We start from the raw sequence: 10732 nt of genomic DNA, 5'->3' as shown, positions 1-10732 counted from the left end.
GTGAGCAAATACTTTTGGCAATATAGTGTATATATATATATATATATATTTTTTTTTTTTTTTTTTTTTAAACGTCTCTCACAGCATTGAGTAGGTAAAAAACACAATAGGAGAGAATGCTTAACAATACAGCATTCGCTACACAGCATCGTTTTGCTGCTCTTCGCCATCTTGAAAGGTCAAAGTTGACCTCATCTCGGCAACTCAGGTATCATAACATTTTTTCACTATATAGCCGTGACTGCCTTCCACAGCAATCATAGACCCACAATTATAACCCCTGCTCTGAAAAAAACAGGCTTCGTCAAACACTAGTTAGAGAAATAAATGTGATTTTTAACACTAGTGATTTATATTGCATTTAATCATATCCTTTGATTTTACCACTGCCCAAATGGAAAAAAGAAAGAAAATTACATTTCACCACTTATTTAGTTTTTCATTTATAATTCCAGTTCATTGGCAAAAAAATAAAAATTGTTCCATGATATTTATCCTGATGTAAGGTTTATTCTTTACTAATCATGTGTATTGTTAATCTGTTAGCCAGATTAGATTGAGTAGAAGGCCTTCCTTCACATGGTGGATTACATTGTGTGAACAGAGGTCATCTAATGAGGACAGTCTTCTTTTCTGTAGAAGATACACAGGATAATGATACATCCTGGAGCTGGACTGATAGAGGAGAGCTATCTGTAATTCTGAGGCATAGAGGCAAGAGGCACAAAGGTCAGGGTATGGATGGCGTGTCATTTTCTGACACGAACAGCTAAGCATCCACCTGATGCAACACATAGACTCTTTAGGTGTAAGAAGCAGGAGATGACCTTGTTCGGGGCTCATTTTTCCCGGATGCCAACGCTTGCTGACGTTTGAGCCCTCAGTTGTGCCGACTCCAAGCAATTTCTCTGTCCTGTAACAAACTGGAATAAACTCTTACTACTTTTACTTTTTTTTACTCCTGTTTTTATAGTCCTTTTTATACGATTTTACCCAGTTTGAGTTAAGAATAATTATACTAGATAACTTGCTCCCAGGAAAAGAACCGGAAGGGAAGTTCCGAGGTGTAACCACCTTCAGGAGGACAAAACTTCATTATTTAACACCGGTAACGATAAACGATACGATAAATGCAAACCCCTACTGAGGATCAAGGTACCTTTGAACGGAGAGATTCATGCGACTCCAACATATGCAGCAGCTCTGAGTTGTCAATTTCCAGCAGCATGCCGGTGATTTTTCCCGCCAGGTTGGCGTGCATGGCCTGAATCAGCGGGAACAGACGCTCTCCTGTTCAAAATGACCACAAATTAGTCTAAAAAGACAGTTAAAGCTTTGTTTAAAGACTTTGTTTAAAGGGGAAGGGGATCCCACCTAACATCTGTTTCTGCTCCTGAGGGGGGGCAGCAGCTAGCATGGAGGCTGTAAGCGGCTCCTGGCCCTGAACATGTACAGCTGGTTGAGCCTAAATAGGACACATGAGTTTTTTTTAGGGAAGAGTATTTATAGATCTGCAATGTTATTGACAAAAATAATACCTGTTGTAAGGCAATAGGTTGCACCACTTGGGGATTGGGGTTACGGACACTGGTGGCATATTTATAGGGCGGCATGGCCCTAGGACCAGGGACTCCCATTGACTGACGTGGACCCATGGTCTGACCGGCACCTAACAGGAAAGATATCAAAATGAAACAAACAGAACCTTGTTAAAGACAGGCCAAAATTCTTCAAATAGCAGACACGTTGATAATGATCTCCTTTTATAGGCCAACAGACCTCGTGGGCCCTGTGCACCGCTGCTAGGAGTCATGTGTCTCAGGTTGGCCCGGGGTCCAGGCTGACGCAGCGAGTTGCCCATTCCTTGGAAACCGCCTGGGATCAACACAAGCAGAGATGGAAAAACCAAAGTACTGCTACACTGTCATGCATGTTTCATTTCATTTTAAAGCTGCATCAAAAGCTAACCTTGGCCTCTTCCACCTTGCTGCTGCCACCTGGGGTTGGGTCGCATCTGAGCCAGCTGGTTCGGTGCATAGTATGTGGTTCTATTCTGAGCCTAATAGGGACAAAGAAGCAGTTGAGGCAGCAAGTCTTGCGGTTTGTCTTTACCAGCTTTGTGAAAGACACTGAGATCTATACCAATAGTCCATACATGCTGAGCCATTCACTGAAAAAAATCTACAGTAAATCTAGATAAGTCATTTTTTCTTAAAATAAGTAAATTTGTTGTGGATTGAGGAGGTAAAAAGAGACATTTTGCCAATCAAACAAGACAATTTACGCTTAATACAAGTAAACATAATTACATTGTCTTATTTCAAGTGCATATTATCTAATGATCCTATTTTAAGAATAAATTGTCTTGTTCCATTGGCAAACTATCTCATTTGCCTGCTCAAATTAAGGGTAAATACACTTAATTTAAGACATTTTTACTTATTTCTTGATAGTTTTTCCAGTGTTCACAAAAACATGCCATCATAGCTGTCATTGCCAGATTAAAATAATCTGCCCCAATCTCACATCTTTTGCAACTTCAAACACATTTTCTTCCCACATTGCCTTGTATTTAGCTCTATGTATCTCCCTCTTAACTCAAACTATCATCAGTATCCCTGTAGAACGATACACATCCCCACAGCATGATGCTGCCACCCTCATGTTTCTGTTATGGTTATGTGCAGTGTTTGTTTTTTCCAGAGATTTTTTTTTTCCATTTTTATGAAGACTAAAGAGTTAAATCTAGCTTTTTCTTTCTTTTAACAGTGGCATTCTTTTTGCAAAATCCATAAAAGTCCAATCTATGGGTTCTCAATTAAAAATTTCATTTCTGCACCTTTTCCACCACGCTATGCTCTCTCACTCTTTAATCTGGTCAAACAGAACAAGATTGAAAAAATTGGATCAAAGATGCTCAGCTTGTATAAGCATCCTAATGCAATGATTAGCAAAAAAATATATATATATATATACATATATATATACCGGTATATATATATATATTTATATATGCCTGCAGACACATTTACTAACAGATTTTATTACTATCTATGCAACAAACTGCAAAAAATAGCTTAGAACTCTGAGGTAGCAGCATCTGTGTAGGCAAATTATATATCTAACCAAAATACTCGTACAAAAGAAAAATATATTGTAAATAATACCTGCTTATTGAAGAATTGTAATGATATGATGGTTTTTAAACACAAACTAAGATTGAGTTCTCACATTTATCTATATTAACAACAATTTTTCAGATTGTTCTCATTAATCTGCTGATTAGTCAGACTAGTTCCACTCACCTGTGGGACAGCAGGCATGAAGTAGCCACTGGTGGGCTGGAACTGATTGATGATGGCGTTAGCCGGCATGGCCCTCATGCCAGCTATACGCTGCATGTACTGGTTGGTGAGGTGAGCTTTACGCTCCTCTTTGCGCTGGGCGAGAGCAACGTACAAAGGTTTGGAGCCAACAATGCGTCCGTTCATCTCTGTCACGGCCTTGGTGGCCTCTTCAGGGGAAGAGAAGCAAACGAAGCCAAAGCCCTTTGAGCGGCCTTCTTCTAACATCACCTAATGAATAAACAAAGGCTTTAAATTCACACGCAAAAAGGTTGCCCTCTTAAATAAAATGCATGGTGTGTTTTTATATCCTTTATCTCACCTTAGCACTTGTAATGGAACCAAATGGAGAAAACTCTTTACGCAACTTTTCATCATCGATTGTATCGTCAAGGTTCTTGATGTAAAGGTTAACACCCTGAAAAAAAAAGAAGAAAAAAAGCTAAGATTTAGTTTGAAATATATATAACAAATACATAAAAAACATACAGAAATTTTAAAACATGTTATGGTCTGCTTCTTAAAATGCACAACAAACATCCTACTTCTACTAGTCTGACCATAAACCTGCTATCTCAGGCCTGTAGGGTCTGCAATTAATCTGTGGTTTCTTTAAGCATTTTTGGGTTTAATCTGGAGGATAGTTTGCCAGGACTCTTCCCAGAATGATGTGCAACACTTATTTCTTGTCCCTTATACAGTTTATTTCTTCTTTTAGGCTCAATTCTAGTAAATCAGCCTTATCCCTCTCTGTAAAGGGGCGGTCCAACCTGCTGGTGAGTGATTATTGAGCTGAGGTTAATTGAAAAAATAAAGCTGGCATTTTCTTCTTAAATCTGAGCAGCAGCTTTTCCGTCTTGCTTCCTGTTTGCAGCACATTCGGTTTTGTGTTTTTTTTTAAACTTACATCATTTCAGAAGCCAGTAAATCTTTTTTTTTACCATGAATATAAAACGTGATAAAAGAGCATAAAGACTGGACTGCTTCCACTGGAAGCTCACCTGATACCGACTGATTCGTTCTTGTTTGAGCTGCTCAAACTTCCTCTTCAGCTCCGCCTGCCGCTCCATCTTCTTCTGAGCTCGGCCCACGAAAACGGTCTTACCGTTGAGCTCGGTGCCGTTCATTTCCTCCACTGCCTTTGGATCGACAAGCGTTCATTTGCAAACATTTTCCAAAATCAAACCTATTCTTCGAGCAGCCGTGAGAGTTCTCAGTACCTTGTTGGCATCCTCATGTTTCTCGAAGCTCACAAACCCAAACCCTCTGGATTTGCCCGAGGAGTCTGCCATCACCTTCACACTCAGTGTTTTTCCTGTAAAACACAGAGGAGGCAGTGAAACAGAACTTTGCAGTATTTCTATTTTGGGGTAACATTGCCTGCAATGCCATATTTTTCTATATATTTTTTTTCATGTCATCTCTTCTTCCCTCCACTTCACTGCAGCGCTGCATGTCCTAAGCCCATAACATCATCAGTGACTCCTCACATCCACACCATTGACTGTTTACCCTGCTGCCCTCTGGGAAAAGGCTTCACAGCATTCGCTGCAGGACCAGCAGATTCTGCAACAGCGTTTTCCCGCTGCCATCAGACCGTTGAACCGTTAAAACTCTAAACTGGACTCTGTATCACACTTGCAATATTATTTTGCACCACCAACGTGGCTGAAACTTTTATAATCCATTTAAATAAGACAAAACTCAATGTTACACTGCATTTTTAACCATAATCATTTTGCAGTGCACTGAACCTTTACATATAAATGCCCTTTTGCATCATTATTTTTTAAAACTGGTTTCCTTTTCTCCTACACTGTTTACTTCTGATCACTGCTGCACTTTATAAATGGAAATGTTCATTTTACTGTTGTAAGCTGTAAGCAACATAATTTCGTTTTGTACTGGGTGTATAAAAAATAAGAATAAACTTTGTCTAAGTCATATACAAGATAAGGTGGCTTATGACTGTGAACAGAAAGACTTTAGGTCTATGTGAAATGTTTTGTTCTCTGAAACTTTGCATGCAGACCAAAAAAAAAGTTTTAGATTACTGGAAATGTTACTTAAATGACTCTAAAAGCTGTTTAATAGTGAAAAGCATGCCTGATTATTGTCCTGTCAACAGATTCTCCCACTGGAGCTGTGAATCTCTGCAGCTCCTCCAGAGTTACTGTGGTTGCACAGCCTGTTCATCACTACATCAATGTTGAAATCGTCTTATACTTTGTGCTTGGGATAATATGCTCCAACAGTTTTCATGCTGATATCAATTCATACACAGATTTGCATGTTAACCATGTAACTTTCAGGTTCAGTAACCATGAATTAACTAGCAGCACTGGACCATAACAATAGTGTCCCTCTGTGTTTGGGAATCTTAGATCAGACCCTTTGTGAACAACAGTTAAAGAATTCATTGAGTTATTTGTAAAGAAAGGAACACATTTACTGCTCTATATTACATCCTATATCAGAGAACCAAATATTTCTGATCAGATAGGTTTCATATTTGTTCTGTTGCCTAATAACTACTTTTAGCGTAGGTAGCTCTGGTGTTAAAGGAGAGCTCAGGCCAGGTGTGCAGGAGGTCACACAGACAAACATTTGTATAATAAATACATTTAAACAAATATGTAAACATTTATTTTAACAACAATGTGTGTCATAGCCATAGAGATCAGTGGTCAAAGCCTGCAACACATGTCTCAGAGCGGCACGTTGCCAGGCAAAGAAAGTGGCGGGTGTGTTTCGGGCCATGGATCCCAAAAGGAAAAAAAGGAAGATACCTGATGAGAACATGGGATTCAAGGAAGAATGGAGCGAATAATTTGCTTTCATTACTAATGCGGATGGATTGCCTGTGTTTTTGCTTTGGCACAAGAATTTGTTAAATAATAAAAAGAGTCATTTGGAAAGGCATTTCCAGGGAAGGCTAAATATTCAGCTGATCACATAGTTGTGAGGGAGAGAAAGAATGCGATTACAGAACTTCTGGATAAATTAGAGGAGCGCAAAGATAGATTAAAGAAATGGATTGGATCTTCAAACCCAACTACTGCTGCTTGTTTTGTTTCAAGCATATAAAAACCGTCCACAGATCAAACAGGTAGCGCTCTGATGCAGGTATGTGATTTTTTTCCCCCCAAATCTTCAAAATAAAAATAAAACCAAGGAACACTGGTGACTGGTGGGATTTCAGGGTTAGAGAGTTCTGTTCTGATGGATGTCAGTTCCTGCTTGGTTACTCATGACTTCATCATCTTCTCCCACCAGAAACATGTCCCCCAAAGCAAAAGATTCCTTAAATCCTGTTTCTATAATTTCATCAATGCAACAAAACCTTAACCATGCGGTGAAGTGGCGCACAGTGAATTCCACGCCGTGAGGGCGTTCACTGCTCATCCCTCACCTCATGCTACTATGTGACATTTGCTCCAGGATAAACATTTAATCATGAATGCTTTTTATATGTTTAACCCAACGTATTCCTTTTTTAATAGTGGGCTAATACACTTAGAGGCTGTGTTGCCATAAGAGGCTTATATAAGACTTTTACATTTTTGCAGCTCCAGGCAGATTAGTTTTTTGTTCCATTGGTCCAATTTGGCTCTTTGAGCAGTTTGGGTTGCCGACCCCTGGCCTAGGCTGTCATAAGACCCCCAGGGTCACATGACTCTTTCAGTGATGGATTCAACCCTATGAAGTTACAGATGTGAGATTTAGAGCGGGGCATGCCATATAGAGCATCAATACCTGCCAACTGTGTATGAAAATGTATTTAATAAGTCAATAGTAAGGCTAAAAGAAAGAAAAAAAATAATTTTCCTTTAAAAATATGTCATACATCAGCTTCCTTCCGATTCACAAGTATATAGCACACCCTAAACAGTCAAAGGGGAATTATAACACGTGCAAAGCTCTGTACTCTTGAATTTACCGTATTTTTCGAAGAGTTCCTTTAGCCGTTCATCGTCCATGTCGTCGCCAAAGTTCTTGATGTAAACATTGGTGAACTCCTTAGCTTTAGCACCGAGTTCTGCCTCCCGTTCTTTTCGAGATTTGAAACGACCAACAAACCTGAACAAGCAAGAAGACAGGCAAAGCAAAACACTCCTTTGTAAATGAGTCTCAGCAAAGCTGAGATATAAACCAGGTTCTCATTTTTCCACAAACCAGGACAACATCGGTAAGACAAAATGATACACAAGGTTTCATGGTTTGATGGACCATTCTTAGTGACTATGACAAAAAGGAAAACCACACACAGATGTTGGTGTCAGACATCACCCATGTGAGTTCTTGGTCCAGAAGGTGATGAGAAGGTGGATGGAGAGAGAGAAGAAAACTCACAAAGTGTAAAGAGAAATGAAAGGATCAAACTATTTGATATACCTGTTTATGAAGATCTCTCTCCCTTCCACCATCATATATTGCATTTTACATCCAATCCATCACTAAAACACACAAGCATTGTGACACAGACTCACACTCTAAGATAAATCAAATCAAGTGGACAATTAAAAAAAAATTTCTGGTGCGAAAAAGCTCTAAATTGGCGGAAAGTAACTATTTACTCCCAGAAAAATACTTTTAGGTGTATTTTTACTTTAACTTACTGTTTACTTTCATCTATGCAAGATTCCCGTGAGAGTATTTCAGCTCTTAAAATAAGTGAGATATTTGGAGATCAGGATAAAACAAAGTAAAAACCATAAACCTTAAAGCTGGAAGTTCTTTATTCTTTTCTTACATTTTCTTAGTTTATGTTGAAGAAATTGATTCGGAAAAATGTTTCTTCGGTCTGAATTTGTTTTGTTTTATTATTGTTTATTGGTACTTTCTTATGTTTATTAATTGAAATACCTAAATCTAGATAAGTCATTTTTTCTTAAAATAAGTGCATTTGTTCTTGAACTGAGAAGGTAAAAGGGAGGTTTTGCCAATGGAAGCAGACAATTTACATTTAAAATAAGAAAATCCAATTGCATTGTCTTATTTCAAGTGCATTTTATCTAAATATCTTATTTTAAGAGTAAAAATACTCATTCCATTGGCAAATCATCTAATTTAAATACTCAAAATAAATGGTATGTACTTATATAGCGCCTTTATTCAAGTTAGGAGACTTGACCAAACACTACACCACATTCATTCACCCATTCACACACACACTGATGGTGGCAAGCTACATTGTAGCCACAGCTGCCCTGGGGCTCACTGACAGAAGCGGGGCTGCTGTACACTGGCGCCACCGGATAAAAACCGGATAAATACTGACCACCATCAGTAGACAATGCAGGTGAAGTGTCTTGCCCAAGGACACAACGTCACTGAAAGCGGAGTCGGGGCTTGAACCGTCAACCCTTCGATTTCAGGGCAAACTCCTACATCCAACACCATTGTCGCCCCAGCAGTAAGGGTAAATGCACTTAATTTAAGAAATTTCTAGTTATTTCTTGATAATTTTTCCAGTGCACAACTGTCTCATTTCATCACTTCAAACATTAAATCAGATGGTATGAGCCAGCAATTACTCAGTATTTGAGAGGCCATTAGGAGTAACCAGTACTTTTTCACTACTTCCTCAGTAATTCATTGAATTATGACTTCACAGTTTTATTTCAGTAATGAAATATAAAACTGCTAAATGTTTGAGTACTCTACCAGCTTCTGGTTATTTCAAAGTTTGGTGAGCATATTAGTCATTTTAATCTTACAAAAACTCACTAACCGAAACAAAAGTTCAATAAGTCAGTTCAGAAACCCAGCAGGTATACACTGTAAAAACGATCTAGAAAGAGGTAAAAAATTAGTATTTAGCCTTAATTTGAGTAGGTCAATAAGATGATCTGCCAAACGAATGAGTATTTTTACTCTTCAAATAAGAAAATTTGATAATATTTACTTCAAATAAGACAATGCAATTACTTTTTCTTATTTTAAATGTAAATTGTCTTGCTCCATTGGCAAAGTGTCTCAATTACCTCCTCAATTCTAGAAAAAATCTACTTATTTTAAGAAACAAAATGATTAAGAGATTTCATTTTTTTTTCAATATGCACTGAAATCCAATTAACTTTATAAATTTTGTTACATTACAGCCACTGTTACAAATGTATTTTAATAGGATTCAAACAAACACAAAGTAGTTGAAAATTATACAATGAAAAGAAAATTAACTTGTCTTGATAAAACTTTTCTCTATTTCTTTTACCAAATACTGCAATGATGTAAAAATAACTAAATATGGCATGCATATATATCCATTATGGGAGAAGAGTTTACCTGGATAAGGATGGAAAGAGCTGGGTGTAATAGCTGAGGTAGTGTATGCTCTTTAGCTTTCTACTGAAATACTTTCTATAAGCCTGGGTAAGAGAGAAGGTAATCTGTTCTGCCTGACTCTACCAGCTGTTGAGATATCTTCCACAGAGAATTATCATTGTGGATCAGGGCAAAACAAATGGGGCGATGGAGGAGAAACTTTCCACGACAAAAAAAAAAAAAAATTTAATTACTCTCAGATGTCAAAATGTATATGTTTCTTATTAAAAAAAATGTTTCTAAGATATTCTCTGACAGTGCAGAGTCCTCTCAGATTCTCTTCTCACTTCTCAGATTAGGTTGAGTGAAAATTCATGAGATGCCGTCTGGATGTATTTTTTTTTTCATTGTAAGGGGAACGTCTGGGATTTTTTTCCTGTATCAGAACACACCTTAAACATGAAAAGATCTGCGGCTGAGTTATTTTGCAATGAAGAATCAAACCTGGTAGAGGTTTAGGCTGCAGCTAAAAGGAGATAAATACAAATACAATATACCTCTTTTAGACTGTGACTGGTGAAAAGCATTAAGAAAGCCATTTACTGTTTTCTTTCCACATCACAAGTATGCACTACTTTATGTTGGTCCGCAAAACATCCTAGTCGTATAACCCTGAGGTTGGAGGTACAGCTGCAACATGACAAAATATGACGAGGTCCAAATAATGTAAACATCTGCAAAATATAGTAAATCCCAGTCTATAAGATCTCAGTGCAAATGGAGGGCTTTATATTTGGACGTCTAATTATGGTGGATAGTGTGTGCAATTCAGATTAATTCTTAAAAAAATTAGTTAGCTAAACAAATAATAGTAAACGGGTAAAGAAAATAATGAGACACTCACACCTTGCGGTCATTCAGAAGCATGCCGTTCATCTTCTCAATGGCTCGATCCGCTGCATCCTGCGTCTCAAAGTGGACAAATGCGTAGCCCTTGGAACCATTTTCATCACACACCACCTGGTAAAGAGACACAGGGGAATTATCAGGAATGCGGACAGATCTGATCAACCTGGATGTATCTGATAAGATGCTTTATAATCAATCTAAGAAACCACAGT

At 38.0% G+C, this 10732-nt stretch overlaps 1 protein-coding gene across 3 annotated transcripts in view; it reads right to left on the bottom strand.

Moving 5' to 3' along the window:
* The window catches only part of LOC107096430 (polyadenylate-binding protein 4-like), a 21103-nt gene that overhangs the window by 1823 nt on the left and 8548 nt on the right, over positions 1–10732 (bottom strand). For all 3 annotated transcript variants that reach the window (XM_015393078.1, XM_015393079.1, XM_015393077.1), the window contains 11 exons: positions 10516–10631; positions 7285–7424; positions 4565–4659; positions 4346–4483; positions 3667–3762; positions 3306–3575; positions 1969–2059; positions 1780–1875; positions 1539–1669; positions 1375–1465; positions 1160–1290 (listed from right to left, as the gene is read on the bottom strand). In XM_015393078.1, the coding sequence (XP_015248564.1) occupies positions 1160–1290; positions 1375–1465; positions 1539–1669; positions 1780–1875; positions 1969–2059; positions 3306–3575; positions 3667–3762; positions 4346–4483; positions 4565–4659; positions 7285–7424; positions 10516–10631 (1395 nt within the window). The remainder of the gene's footprint in view (positions 1–1159; positions 1291–1374; positions 1466–1538; positions 1670–1779; positions 1876–1968; positions 2060–3305; positions 3576–3666; positions 3763–4345; positions 4484–4564; positions 4660–7284; positions 7425–10515; positions 10632–10732) is intronic.

The sequence above is a fragment of the Cyprinodon variegatus genome, unplaced genomic scaffold (assembly GCF_000732505.1).
Source record: "Cyprinodon variegatus isolate N-32 unplaced genomic scaffold, C_variegatus-1.0 Scaffold623, whole genome shotgun sequence".
Lineage (NCBI taxonomy): Eukaryota > Metazoa > Chordata > Actinopteri > Cyprinodontiformes > Cyprinodontidae > Cyprinodon > Cyprinodon variegatus.
The sequence above is the reverse complement of the archived record's forward strand: the minus strand, read 5'-3'. Positions and strand labels throughout refer to the sequence as shown.